Raw genomic sequence first — 13,853 nt, 5'->3', positions numbered from 1 at the left:
GGGAACAGGGACTCCCCCAATACCTGCTGATCCCCCCTGACCAGTTTGTAGCAGGCCACAAGGTCCCCCCTTAACCTTCTCTTGTGGAGGCTAAATCCCCCTCAGTCTTCTCTTCTCTGGACTAAATCAGTTCAGTTCCCTCAGCCCACCCCAGCTCTGGCTGCTGCATTTCAAAGCAGCCAGATTCTGTCTGGGGAAAGTGACTCTGAGCATCACAACTGGCCCTTCCTGCCTCTGCCCATCAATTAGTCTCTCCAAACAACAGGGGCAGATACAGGGGGTGCACTGCTGCACTTGTACCCCCCCCCCAAATTTTGTTTCCTGCTCCATCCAAAGTTTAAAACCAGCTGCCTGGTTTTTAGTCAGGCCAGGCTGAGGGAGTCCCTTGACTTCATGGCTCATTTTCATCTACCTGATTCCTGCTAAACTCTTCACTCCAGAGGTGTTAACCACATTCTCTTCTTTTGAATGCTTTTGATGTTCAAGCTAGCTTTGGGTCTGCTATGCTGCTGGCTGCTCCTGGTAAGGAAGCTCCTGTTTCACAGCCCTTTCACAGATTGTTTTGTTAACTCATTCCAACTAAGTTTTATTTGCTTTTGCTTCTTAACTTAATCATACAGCCCTAGGCCCTTGGCATAATAGTAAAGCTTCCAGTTTATTTTTAACCGGAGAAAAATAGGTGCCATTTTATATGGGATGATGCCCCTCACCATCTGTGCACCCCTTTTCCAAATCCTAGATCAATGCCAATGACAAATAACAGCAATGATGCCAGGGGATGTCAAACAGACTGACCTGGCGGCCCAAGCAAAGGGCATGCGGTACTGGCCCAGCCGGCTACACACCTGCTTCGCAACCTTGTGGACCTTCTGGGCTGTCTGGAGAGGCAAGAGAGAGGGTGTCACCGGGCCCAGCCATGCACAGTGCAAGCACAGCAGCAAGGTCAGTGATCACAGCCAGTGCATCTCCCTAGTGCCCCAGCATTCCTCGCCCATCCCCTTTTTCCCTGAAGAAGCATCAGACCCTGCATGACAATAGCATGTCCAGGAGGGGCATTTCCACTTAAAGCATTCACCTTGGTCCACAGCCCCATGCCCAGAACAAATACGGCCCCTTCCGTGAGCCCAGACAGCACCTGAAACCCCAAGGGCAGGTGCCATTCTAACAGCACCAGAAAAGCCTAACACTTGCCCACAGGACAAGAACAACCATAGGGAGAACCAAACCCACTAGCAGTGAAGCTGCTGCATCAGCCAGCAGTCACCGGTGCCCTGCCAGGACCATGCCTGGCCGTGTCCCCTTTGAGTACCTTTGCGGTGTCAGAGGTCTTGATGTACGGGTCAGTGCAGTGTGTGATGCTGCCCTGCAGGACCTTTTCCACCCGGGCCACCAGGAAGATTTCCACATGTGGATCCGTCACAGAGAAAACCCCCTACAAGGAAACAGACAGTCGGGAGTCAGGAGCCAGGCCTAACCCCAGCAGTGCCATCACAGGAGCAACAGCCTGGGCTGCTGTGCTATAGAGACGAGCCTGTTGGCTACTCTGCCAGGAAGCGCTGGGGCATGCCTCCATCCATCTGTGCTGCAGGCAGCCCGTTCTCCTGGGAATGGGTGCAATGAAGGCCTAACCCTGAGGAGAGTTGCGAGGACATTGCTACAGCTCAGTGACTCTCAGGGTTCAGCTCTAAGAGAGGAGCTTTCCAAACACAGTGGGGAAAAATGTGGCAATGCTTGGGCTCACAACCCAAGACGGCACCAGGCAGGGAGGAGCTTGGTATTGGACGCTCCATCTCACTCACAGCAAAGCCCACAAAGCCAGACTGTGTTTGGCAGTGAACTAAAAGGACCCTGGGGACTTCCACCAGCCTCTTTGCAAGCGCCAGCTGGACTGTGGCCAAACAGAGCTGGTGACCGGTGTCTCAAATGCTTATTCAAGGGGGGGAAAAAGCCGCCAGGAGAAATATCAGGTCCTGGTTCTTCCACACGGTTTACCTGTTCTCCTTTTAGACAACTACAGACTGTGGATCAATGCAGGCTGGAAAACTGGGGTGGGTGAGATGTGTGAATGTGCATGTGTGAATCTAATGTTCCTCTCTGCTGAATCTGGTAATGGCAATGAATGCATGGTTTTACCTTATATTTACAATATATCACGTGCTTGCCATTGTGGCTGGAGTCATTTATTTCTGCAAGCCCTTGGATAAACATCACAGGGGAGTCCTCACTGAGACAGAGGCATTGTATTCTGTGTTTGTACAGCACCAAGCACCTGACCCGAGGGGGTCTTGCTCCTCGGCCTCTTGCAGGCTCTCAGGCGCTCCCGCAAGGCACAGAGTGAGTAAGAATGGCCGTAAACTCCCCAAACCGCCACAGCAGCACAAGTGCATCTATTTATGCACACAAAAAAGCACCCTGGTCAGGTCCGTACCTGTTTTATGTAGTGCAGGTGAGATTCAGGAATCCCGTGAATCAAGCCTTCGCTGGACAAAGCCCCCTGAGTATCCCCCCCTGCTGAGGTCGGGCTCTCCACCAGCATCTCACGCACGCTCGGGGGGTTCAAGTCCACGTGGAAGTCAGCCGAGATCTTGCAATTGTTTTTCAGGTCAAACAGCGCCAGGCTGATGAAGAAAGGCTCCACCTGGGAGTTTGAATGCACATGGGGGTCAGTGCTTTCTACAGTGTATAATGCATTCACCTGGCACTCTAGGGCAGCCTCTGCATTTCTTTTAGGATTCAAGGACTCTGTTCCACTTACACCCTGCTTTTGCCCCCCTACAAGGGGCTGAATTTTTCCTTGAAAAAACATCAATAACCCCTAGTTCACCTGCTTTTAACCACCTTGGAAAGCACTCTGGACTCACAGCCTGGAAGATCCATCATTTCTGATCTAGCCAAGACAAGCAAAACCATCCTAAAACTTCAGAGCAGCAGGAAAACATTAGCAAGATATTTTTCCTGTGAATGAGGAAATATGAACATCGGGGAGAGACAACGGCACTGATAAGCCAGTGCAAGCTGTGTATCACTTACAACAAGGAGGAATGTAAATTAAGAGGGCATATTTCTCATGTACTAAATATCCCAGCACAGCTGACAGCCCTACATAAGTCAATGCCAACTCATTTTAACCATCAGAGACTTGAAAAGATTTCATGGCTCCATCAGCCTAGGTCAGGTCGCCCAGAGAAACTTCCAGCATAAACACCCACCCTGCTAACAGGAGGTTCAAACACAGGGTAAGCACGGCTGGGAAATACGGCTAGAAATAGATGTCATCCAAGGAAGCGGATCAGCAGTGCCACAATGTTTCCCAGCACACATGGGACCTCATTTATCAGCACTAAATGGGCTGGTAACTAAAATCTGAAATAACTCTGGGCTTCAACTGGGACTAATAAGGAGAATTTCTGCTCTCAGCTGGGCCCTCATCAGCTGGAAACAACAAGAGAGAAGGACCTGGATGGACTAGCTGGTCCTAATGGATAACCATGAGCTGCCAACAGGAGGTGGCCATTGCAGAGGTAAGTATCTACATCTGGGCAGTGCCAAAGGCCGGGTGGTTGGCACTGACTCTGCAAAGCCCACCATTCACACGCTGCAGTGCCCTAGCCCAAGCCCCCCAGCAGCGAGAGGAGCTGGCCTCCCGAGGGACCTGCGTACATTGGTGGGCGTGCCCTCGGGCCGGTCGCTGATGTGCGCAAGGAGGTTGAAGGAGAGATCTTGGCAGTTCACCAGGAAGCGCCGGCTGCATTTCTCTTCAAACGGCTTCACATCTGGCTCGATCCCTGAGAAGTCCAGCCTCTAGGAAACAAGCACGCGGGGGCTGGTTAGTTGGCGTGAAGAGACAGAGAAGAGACTGCATTGCAGCTCACTGGGCTTCCCTGAGAAGAGGGAGAGAAGGGCAGCTGGTGAACAAAAGGCTGCCCTCAGGAAAATGCATGATCCCAATGCACAGCATTCAGGGCAAGGATTCCTCGCAGGCGCCCATTTCCCGGCAGTCCGGTCAGCAGAGCACAGAGGAACCCACCCCATGCAGCTCAGCTCCGCTCTCTCCCACCCCGCACCCAAACGTCGCTGGTGCTGGCGTCAGACCCCGCGAGGTCCTCCTGTTTGGAGAGATGTCGCTGGTTTAAGAAGCAGCCCCCTGCCACTGAAACGGAGGGAGATGGCTGCTACTAAGCTCCACCCTGGGAAACGTGCCCCACTGTTCCCAACCCCTCAATTCTAGCTGTAGTGGACAGACACCCTCCTGCCATGGCCACCCCATGGCTGCAACGGCATCAGTCCTTGCATGCTGGATTGGCGTATGCATAGAGAAAGAGCATGCAAACGAGCTGGAGATGAGGATGCCATGATCAACAGGCTCCTTTGTGTACACAGAAAGGCACGGGGAGTTCAAGTGCAGCCCTGTCCCTCGGGCAATGCAGCCGGAGGGATCTTCCATGCTCTGCGCCATCTATTTGAGGATGTTTCCTCGCTCACTGGAGCGCCATGGAGACCTGCCAAGGGCTCCTCTGGAAAAACAACCCTCATGGCTCACAGCAGACCCCAGGGAAGGACTGAGAGACATGGCTGGGGTGGAGAACTCATGGGAGACTAATCACATTCCCCTGCTCAGTCGAAACAGTCATGCTTCCAGGCTTTCACAGCATCCAGTGCTAGCAGAGAATCAGATGCTAGGAAATAGCTGGAATACTTTCCTACAACAGCATTATGAGTCCATGCCTTCCCCAAGCCAGAGTGCTCAAGATGTGGGAGCAGCCCGGCCAGCCTGCCCCATTTCCGAGCTGCTGGAGATGGCCATGTGCCCACCTCCTTCCAAACCCCTCCATTGTTTCCTGGAGACCCCTGTGAGGGTGCAGGGCGCTGCATACGGCCAGCCCTTTGCAGCCCAGTGCTACAGAGCTTGCTATGGCAGCCTCTTGGTGAACGCAGACTGATCTCTTGCTGCTTTTCACAGGCCACCAGCTGTAATTCTGCCAGCTCAAGCCTATAGAAGCAGCCAAGTTACCCACGGGCCAGCTGTCTACACAGCGCAGCTAAAAATACATGCTGATGTGGAGCCGCACTGGGAAGGACAGGGGTGAGAGGTTGCTGTCACTAGAAACAGGGCCCATCCTGCAGAGATTTAGCAGAGATGCCTCCTCCCTGCTTCTCTTGGCCTCTGGGAGAAGGGATTGACCCTGCTGCCATTTTAACTTTGGCTGAAGTCTGGATGCCGGGAAGGGGGCCAGCCTGGGCTCCACAGCTGCATGAAGGAGAAGGAAGGAGAAAGCGACCATGGGGCCTCTCACAGTGAATGAAACCTTCGCCTGAGGACAGAGGAAACACTCACCTGGACTTCTGTGTCAAAGGAAAAGAGGTTTTGCCTTCCGTCGTTCCGGCTGAGCTTGTTCAGCTGGTCGGTCTCTCTGCCATACTGGAAGGAAGCATGTGCGTGACTGAGGGGAGCTGGGCTTGGAAAGAGCCAGTGTTTACGTGGGGACAGGAGAGGTGAGCACGTTTCCAACCCTGCCGGGTGGCTGAGATCATATGAGACTGCACAGCACTAATGAACATGGCCAGGAGCCACTGGGGCCTTGTTCATTTGCTAATGGATGGGGCTAGGCTGCCAGAAAAGCTACCAGAGACTTTTTTTTAACTATACCCAGGATCATTCACCACCACGGGGCCACCCCCTACCCTCCTCTCCCATCCCCACCAATGCTACCTCTTCTACCCTCAACCTGCTTCAGCTCCTGCTGCCCAAGCCCTCTTTCTCTTGCCCCCTTCTTGTCAGCTGGCTCCGCTCTGCTCTGGGCTGCAGCCCACCCTGCCAGGGTGCCTGACTTGGGAGCAGAGGGTAGAGAAGCAGGACCCTGGAGTAGCTCCAGCCCCAGCCCCAGCCCCAGCCCCGAGGGGTCCCAGCAGGAAGCACGCAGAGAAGGAACAGGTCCCAGCAGCATCCTGTGGCTACCTAAAGCCCAGGCTGGGATGCTCTGCTTAACCTCTGGCATTGAACGGCTTCCCATGGAAAGTCCCTGGCCGGAGCAGGGAGCAGAGGAAGTGCTTCCTGCAGCACAATACCTTCATCAGCTCAGGGTGCATGCTCCGCTCCAGGCTCTCCAGGATGTTTTCTGACTTCCCCTGGCTGCTGGATTCATCATCTGTCCAGGCGCAAAAGGCAATTGTTAAGAACTGCTTGCCAGGCACAGGCACGGCCCAGTCCCCAACTCTCCTCTGGGATATTCTCTTACAATATCCAGGCATTTCTAGGCTCCAAAGGTCATGTGTTTCCAAATGCAGCCACCAGTAATCACCCCACAAAACCCAACAGGCCTTCCCAAAGCAGGCATTTTGGCACAAGTCCAAGTGAGTGGGGCTCCTGACACCTGCCATGGGCTTTCCCCCAACAGAAAAGTCCCAGTCACACTCCACAGCCTGCACCCCACGCTGCTGAATGGCTGTGTTTCTCTGCCCCCGAGGCTGATGGAGCTGTTCGGGCAGGACCGGCAGAGAGCTGAGTGGGTGATGTGAAATGCTGACCTGGGGCTGCCTCCACTGCATCTTTCTTCTCCTGCACCAAGCTCTCTGTGTTGATCTGAATGATCTTTCTCAGCGTGGCCAGCCATTCCTCCATCTCCAGCTCTGTCTCGGCCGCCAGGTAGTGGCTGTATTTGTCGAGCATCTTGAGTTCAAAGGCATAACGCCGCATCTTGGGGCACTGAGCAACCAAACAAGCAGCAGCTTTATAACCCCCCTCAGTTGGTAGCTAGTAGATGCTTCTCTCTGATACAGCACCAGGCACCAAACAGCAATGGGGGCTGTGTCACCTGCTGCGCTCAGAGAGGCAGAACTTGAGAACGAGACCTGGGAGCCGTGCCTGCAAGGAGGAAAGCAGGCAGGGCAGGCCCCTTACACACCCACCTGAACCACGTCGATGCAAGCATCCAGAAAGATGCAGCCTTTGGATTCCTTGGAGGTTTTCTCATCTTTATAGGAATTGAGGATATAGGAGCCGTCCGGGAGTTGCGCAAGGTTAAAATACCTTCTCTTGAATACCTGCAAGAGGAAAGCATTGTTCTCAGAGGTGTACTGGCTCTCTAGCGCAGGTCATCACTCAGCGAGAGTCACTTGCTGAGAGCTTGGCTTCTCTGTCGCTAATAGGGAAAAAAGATGATCTCAGAGCACCACAATGTACAACCCAGCTACAGCTTGTTTTTATGGGGTGTATTTTTATTTATTCATTCTGATTTCAGTATTTGCAGCAGTAAATCTACCAGACTCTTGACTGAAAAGGAAGGGAAGAAAGCAAACATGGTATGCCCACAGGCCCCCAACTTGTGCCAAAATACAAACCCTGCAACTACTGCCTTTCATACCTTCCTCCAGCACCATTTTTGTTGTAAGGAAAGACTCACATTTGATACTCAGTGCCTGAGCAGGGCTGGGTGTCACAGCTAAGGAAATTCTCCTCCTGGCAGTGGTTTGAGGGAACACTTTGCAGTATCCCCTCCTCTGGGACAGGTGCAATTTGGGGGTGCTATTGGACAGCAATGCCAGATGGTTAGCTTGCTAGCTGGATTTGCAACATTTTGCTCCCACTGTACCATACATACCAAATTAAGTCCAGCTGAGGGTGTTTCTGACCTGAAAGCCATATGCTGGTTGGTGGAAAAGCAGAAGAAGAGATGTGTGTTCCTGTCCTGTGTGCCAATTGTAAGACCACTTTCCTGAGAGCTTAACCCCAGATGCTAGACCATCTTGCCTGGGAATGTTCTGCCATTTCAGCCATGCAAAAGGCAGCTGCTAGCCTAGCAGGGATGTGGCACTCCAGAGTGCATTGCATATACAGGAGATTTCAATTAAGAGATGCACGGAAGAAGCAAGGGCACAGGGAGCCCAGGAGAAAGACGTGCCTTGCACACATCCATTGGATAAACAGGAAAACATTCTCATTGCAGTGAGCATCTGAAAGGAATATGGACTAATGCATCATTTGTTCCTCCCAGGTGGATGCTCCTAGCAATCCATCAGTATCAGTCAGGCCACTTGCTTTCTACACAGAGCAGGGAGGCCGTATTACATCACCCATCTACAGCATACTGCATAGCCAGCGCTCAGCAAGGACCTTTGCTGAGGAACTTATGGTTTCCAAGGTAGAATAAGCATGAATCTGGGAACCAAGTATGTGCATGCAGACTTACACATGCACAAAGCTAAGAATGGCTGAAGCACTGTGCTGGATAAAGGCTTTCTATACTCCAGCACTGGGTGTGTACCTTGCTAAGCACAGAGACCGGCCCAGCAAGGCTGAGAGCAGCCTGCTGTTTCAGCAACGGACAAGGAAGATGCTGCCCTGGTATAAGTCTGAAGACATTTGATTTCATTTAAAGCACTGGGAGCCTTCACCATCCTTTCTATGGACAGCGCGGAGGTGAGCTATGCACGTAAGCGTGCTGCATTATTGATAGGGCTCTTTCCTTTGTGGACTCTGCTGTCAGAAGGAACTGTCAAAAGCTTGTACTGACTTCGGAAAGAGCAGAAAGACTGTCTGACTGGATCCAGACATGGATGCAGCTGGTTAGCAACTGTGGAGAGACAGCTACACAACTGATGATTCAGCGGATCATTTTCTGTGAGCTCTCATGATATGTCAATGGCCATGTCTGACTTTCTAAGTGCAGCTGCTTTCCTGTGCATCTAGGAGAAGGCAGTAGCAGCATCTCTGGCAAGCCAGGACCAGTTTCCAAAAGCAGCCAGTCACACAGGGTAGCTGGATTCTTGAGCAGACTATAGAGGTTATGGGTTTGATTCGAGCATTGTTGGTGCTCTGGCCTGTACTAGGCAGACTTAGTGGTTGTAAACACTCCTTCTGGGCTGTGCTTTGAAGGCCAGGACTTGTAAACCCTGGACATCAAATTAAAGGGAGACATACAAGCAGTCAGATTGACTCCAACAAGTGCTGTCTGCACATGCTAATGTCAATCTCTGAATCGCCAAGATGCTCCAAATCACTGCATGCATTTGAGAGCGACTTGTATCCCAGTGTCAGGAAAGAAATTCTCCTCCTGCACCTTTCTGCAGCTGCTCTTTGGACATGCATCAGAGCAGCATAACAGGAGCAGGCTCCTCTATTGAGTAACAAGGCAAGCATTTGTTAGAACAACAGATTACTGGCAGAGCAAAGCCGGCGATGCAGCTGCTCGGAGAGTCTGCAGGGAAGTCTGAGCAGTACTGGGCTGGATTGTATGTTATAAAGAGAAGGTCAGGCGAAGCAACTGCTGCACTGCCAGTCAGCCACGCTGTATCCTCGTGGTGACATCCTCCCTGCTGCCAGCATACATCCATGTCACTCAGGTTTAAAGCTGGCTCACTGCATGCTCTAACTCCAGGAGGGAACCAGCTTTCCACAGTGGTTTGACTCCTCAATAACTCCTAAGTTTGCCTCAACACCCTCCTACTCCCATCCTTTCGGTGGCTCTATAGGATACAAGCTGCACCAGTCCCAAGTGTGGCTTGCCCACAGAGCAGCAAAGCCCATGCAGCCCAGCACCGGACAGCCTTTATAAGAACATTAAAGACACATCCACACTAAAACATGAGACCCCAATGCTGCCAAGCCGAGGCACAGACTGTGGAGGCACCTCTCCAAAGCCAGCCTGCCTCAGCACCCTGCCAGCACGGTGCTGCTAGGAGAACAGCCGAGATTGATCTCACCTTCATGGTGACCGTGATCGTGCTGTTCACGTTCGCCTTGTGCAGCCAGCCTTGCTTTATGACTCCACCCTTTTGAGAGCACAAAGACGATGAATCCTAGAACAGAGCAGATGGTGAGACCAAGGATCAGGGTTAGGGTTAGGTGACAGCCTGACCCCGCTGCTGCTCCCCACACACAAACCGCACTGAGGTCAGGAGGTATTTCAGAGTTTGCCTGCACTAGACTGTCACACTAGATGGGTGTAGTCAAAGTGGGACACAGCTGTAACAGCAGACATGTACTTCAGAACAGAGTAGCTATTCCTGAACAGGGATGATTACATGGTAGGAGTCACCGGCCTATCAGTAGAGCTGCATCTACAGCAGGCCTTTTACCCCTGTTACCAGGGAAAAGCAGTAAAACATTCAAGCGCAGACTCGGCATTAGAGCCTGACTCAACAGCAGTACGCAGCATGTTTCATGCCCAGATTTCAGGCTGCCCAGGCCCAGGAGCTAAGCGCTGTCGCTAGAGCTGTGGAGAGGATTTTTCGCTGATGATTCGGTTGTTGTTGTTGGGAGGCCTGCTTCCAGCCTTGTGGCTGCCTGCGGGAAAGGATCCACTCTGGTCCACTTGTCATTGAAAAGTTTTGGGCAAGAAATTCAAAACTGCCAAAATGATCTGCTTGGACATTGCCCAAAGAGATGCCGTTTAACAGAGCAGCACCGTACTATTGGTGTTAAGGGTGTCATACCAGGCAACAAAACCGCCAGCACAGTCAAGGGTAAGTCTGACCATCCGCTGGCAGCCAGGAGAGAATATAGCTTTAGAAATGCACATGAAACTTCTCTCCTGATTTTCAGCCTCATGTAGGAACAGTGTCTCTGAATATTTTGGATGCAGCTGTGGGTTGAAGCCCTCAGAGCACTGGGATTTGACATCCACCTTGTGGAGGCACAAACAGCAGCACAGCCCCAAGGCAGAGTCAGACCCCAACCCTTCAGAAAGGATACAACCCAAATTCACCAGTTATGGGTAGAAACCTTCGTGTCTGTATTGAACCAAAACCTTTGCACTCAGGATTCTGTTCAGCCACTCGCTAGGTCTCTCCTTTACATAACTGCACAACAGCAGATGAAAAGCCAGGGAAAGCATTTATGGAAAACATGTAATTTCACTGAGAGGAGACACGTTCCAACTCATTCCCATGCTTCTTGTCTGAGGGATGACCTGGTAACACCTGCAGATGTCTAAGTGTTCCCAGCTTCAGCCCCATGCCCATGAAAAGAAACATGCTGCCAGAGTCATAGTCCCAGAAGCACCGCTCCCGATCAGCATTTTGCCTTCTATACTTTCACTTTGTAGCAGCAACCCCAGCCCGACAACCTCACGGTGCAACAGATCTTTCTCACCTCATCTTTGTCGAAGTCTTCATCGATCTCAAAGATGTGGCTCGGGGTTTTGGCCTGCCTGAAGGATTTGCTGGAAACAGAACATGTTCTTAGGAGCTGCGAAGCCCACAAAGACCTTCTGGAATCTGTGAGCTGTCCTAGTGAACACTGGATCTGTGAAGGCTTTGAGCGGCAGCCGTCCACAGACACGTCCTCTCCCTGGGTCTATCACACGACCCATTGTAAGAAGACATGCCCAATTCACAAGGATAATCCAGCTCAATTTAAGCACAAAGAGAGTGGAATTCATGTTTTCCATATTGTTCACCCAACTCTGGCAGAAACGTCAGCAACTTGCACCAGTGATGTAGGGACAAGGAGGCCCTCCTTGCAAAATCCAAAGGGATCAGATAGTGAGAGCAGCTGCCAGCTTAATGCAACAGAAACACAACTGGCATCCTGCTGTGGCCTGGCTTTCCCGCAAGCTCCATGGAGCAGGCCAGGGACAGGAGCTGATTAACCATCAGAGACCCTGAGACAGAGTGTGCACTTTACAGAGGGAGGGCTGGGGCACCACCAAGCCCATAATGACCCATCCATCAGAAACACACACGTGTTGGAAGAGCAGGAGGCACTTCTGGGCTGGAAGAATATCCCCACCTGGTATGCTCATGTGTCTAATTCCCTTGGGAGTCATTAATGGAAACACCATTCCCATGTGACAGCCAGCGCATTAACCATGCAGTGGCTCAAGCAATGGGCTCAAGCTGCAGCAAGGGAAGTTTAGGTTGGATATTAGGAAAAACACTCTCATTAGGAGCGTGGTGAAGCACTGGAAGAGGTTACCTAGATTGGTGGTGGAGTCTCCATCCTTGGAGGTTATGAAGACCTGGGTAGACAAAGTCTTGGCTGGGATGATGTAGCTGGGTCTGGTCCTGCTTTGAGCAGGGAGTTGGACTAGATGCGACTCCTGAAGTCCCTTCCCACCCTCATTTTCTATGATTTCTATGATTCAAGCAGGCAGGGGAACATGCTGAAATGCTCTGTCCTGCCACGCACCACCAGCTTAGTCTCTCCATGTCTCAGTGGCAGGTGGAAGGAGGACACACTGATGAGGGCAACATGGCTCCCCTCCCTCCCTGGGACAGCCTGAGCAGTGCAGACAGTGGCTCTGACTTGCAAACTTTTCATACAGGGCAAGCTGGCAGGCTTTGGGGCTGAGGCAGGGCCAGGGAAAAGGAAGCACGAACTGGCTGTTGATCGGGTTGCTATGTTTCACTGGAGCCTAGCAAGGGCAATGCTATGGGCTGTCTGGCCTTGCTGCACCCAGAGAGCCACACTCACCACGGCAGCATTCGGAAGTCGCCGGAGTAGTCATCATAGACGTAGTTCACCACGTGCCAGTCAGAGCTGTAGGTCCGAATGCACTGCAAGACAGAGGCCGACCCAGCTCCTTCACCAGCACAGCAAGCCATGGGAAGCACACATGGCTTCTCACCACACAAAGCACCGGGCGCAGGAATGGTTTGGCACAACTGGTGGTTGCCCATTCCCTTCTGCTACATGTCAGGGGGCTTTTAAGCCTCCCTCACAGGCACTGGGCGTTGACTACAGCCCAGGCTGGGGATGGGGACTGGGCTGTGCCAATGCTCCTGCTGAGACCAAACCCAGAGGTTCCTGGCTGGAGGGTCTTGCCCTTCTGCTCAGGGTCAGACCAAAGCCAAATTTGGGGGCAGGCAGGGTTTTTACTCCCTTGGTCACATTGGTATGGACTGGGGGCGGTCCACTTCCTCTGTAGTGGGGACATGGCCTCTACTTGGGATCTCCTGAGCCCATATTAACAACCTTTTACAGAAGCTGGACACGGGCTGCTGTATTTCTGCTGCTTTCCCCATAGCAGTTTTGGGTGTGATGTCTAGTTTTGTGTCAGGGTTGACAGTAATTCCACAGCAAAGGTGTGTCGAGAGCACTGCAGCAGGAGAACAATGTGCTGAAGCCCATTCAAAGCCTCCCCACCTCTTTGACAAAGAGACTCTGAGCCTTCTTTAAAGCATCCCCTGGCACCGTGGACTGGACCGTCCTCCACTGGCGGCTTATCACCGAGATCTGCAGGAGAGAGGGGAGGGAAAGAAAGGTGCTGTGGTAAACTGGGCCTCTCCACCGCTGTTGAGGAAAGCTGGGATCACTGCAAGGAGGCTGGAAGAGCGAATTGGGTCTTGCATGCCAGAAGCAGGGGGCATGAACTCACAGACACATCCTCCATTGGAAACATGAGCAGGTCCCGAAGGGGGTCACTGTAGATCTGGGCTTTTCTCTGCAGCACGACATTCTCGTAGTCCAGGGGCTCCACCGCCTTGGTCTTCTCCTGGAGGGGAAAGAAAGAGTAGGACCAAAGCAATCAGGAAGAGGAAACCAAGCCATGAGCTTTGCAGCCAATACGTGCAGCTCCACGGCCAGATTCGCTGCCTCCACCTGAGTGTCCGGTTGGGAGCGCGCCTGTTACTGGCTGCACAGAGACCTTTACCCAAAACGACGCCCCTTGCACTGAGGAAGCCTGAGGATTTCCAAGTGTGTTGGTAACGAATAGCTCGTTAAACATGCTACACTCCTGTGTAATGAGCCCACCCAACTGCGCGCGTTCTGTAGGAGAGTGAGGGATTAGGCAACCATGTCCTTGCTCAGGCAACGGGCTCCAGGAGAAATGGAAGAATCCTTCCCCACTCCCGGCACACCTCCATGTGTCAATGCTGCTCCCTTAGTGTGGCAAGCGAGCTGCGTTGCTGGA

The 13,853-nt window shown here is 52.3% G+C and overlaps 1 protein-coding gene across 1 annotated transcript in view; it reads right to left on the bottom strand.

Moving 5' to 3' along the window:
* DOCK11 (dedicator of cytokinesis 11) overlaps positions 1-13,463 on the bottom strand; it is a gene marked incomplete at its 5' end in the record, with an annotated part of 83,051 nt that extends 69,588 nt beyond the window's left edge. Inside the window, 13 exons of the mRNA XM_019536165.1 lie at positions 796-878; positions 1,310-1,432; positions 2,429-2,638; positions 3,661-3,801; positions 5,336-5,419; positions 6,067-6,146; positions 6,526-6,703; positions 6,907-7,041; positions 9,700-9,795; positions 11,090-11,159; positions 12,413-12,495; positions 13,085-13,174; positions 13,317-13,463. Of these exons, the coding sequence (XP_019391710.1) occupies positions 796-878; positions 1,310-1,432; positions 2,429-2,638; positions 3,661-3,801; positions 5,336-5,419; positions 6,067-6,146; positions 6,526-6,703; positions 6,907-7,041; positions 9,700-9,795; positions 11,090-11,159; positions 12,413-12,495; positions 13,085-13,174; positions 13,317-13,463 (1,520 nt within the window). The remainder of the gene's footprint in view (positions 1-795; positions 879-1,309; positions 1,433-2,428; positions 2,639-3,660; positions 3,802-5,335; positions 5,420-6,066; positions 6,147-6,525; positions 6,704-6,906; positions 7,042-9,699; positions 9,796-11,089; positions 11,160-12,412; positions 12,496-13,084; positions 13,175-13,316) is intronic.
* Positions 13,464-13,853: the final 390 nt, after the last annotated feature.

This window comes from Crocodylus porosus, unplaced genomic scaffold (assembly GCF_001723895.1).
Source record: "Crocodylus porosus isolate Cpor-Errol unplaced genomic scaffold, CroPor_comp1, whole genome shotgun sequence".
NCBI classification, from domain to species: domain Eukaryota; kingdom Metazoa; phylum Chordata; order Crocodylia; family Crocodylidae; genus Crocodylus; species Crocodylus porosus.
This window is presented reverse-complemented; position numbering and strand designations above follow the sequence as displayed.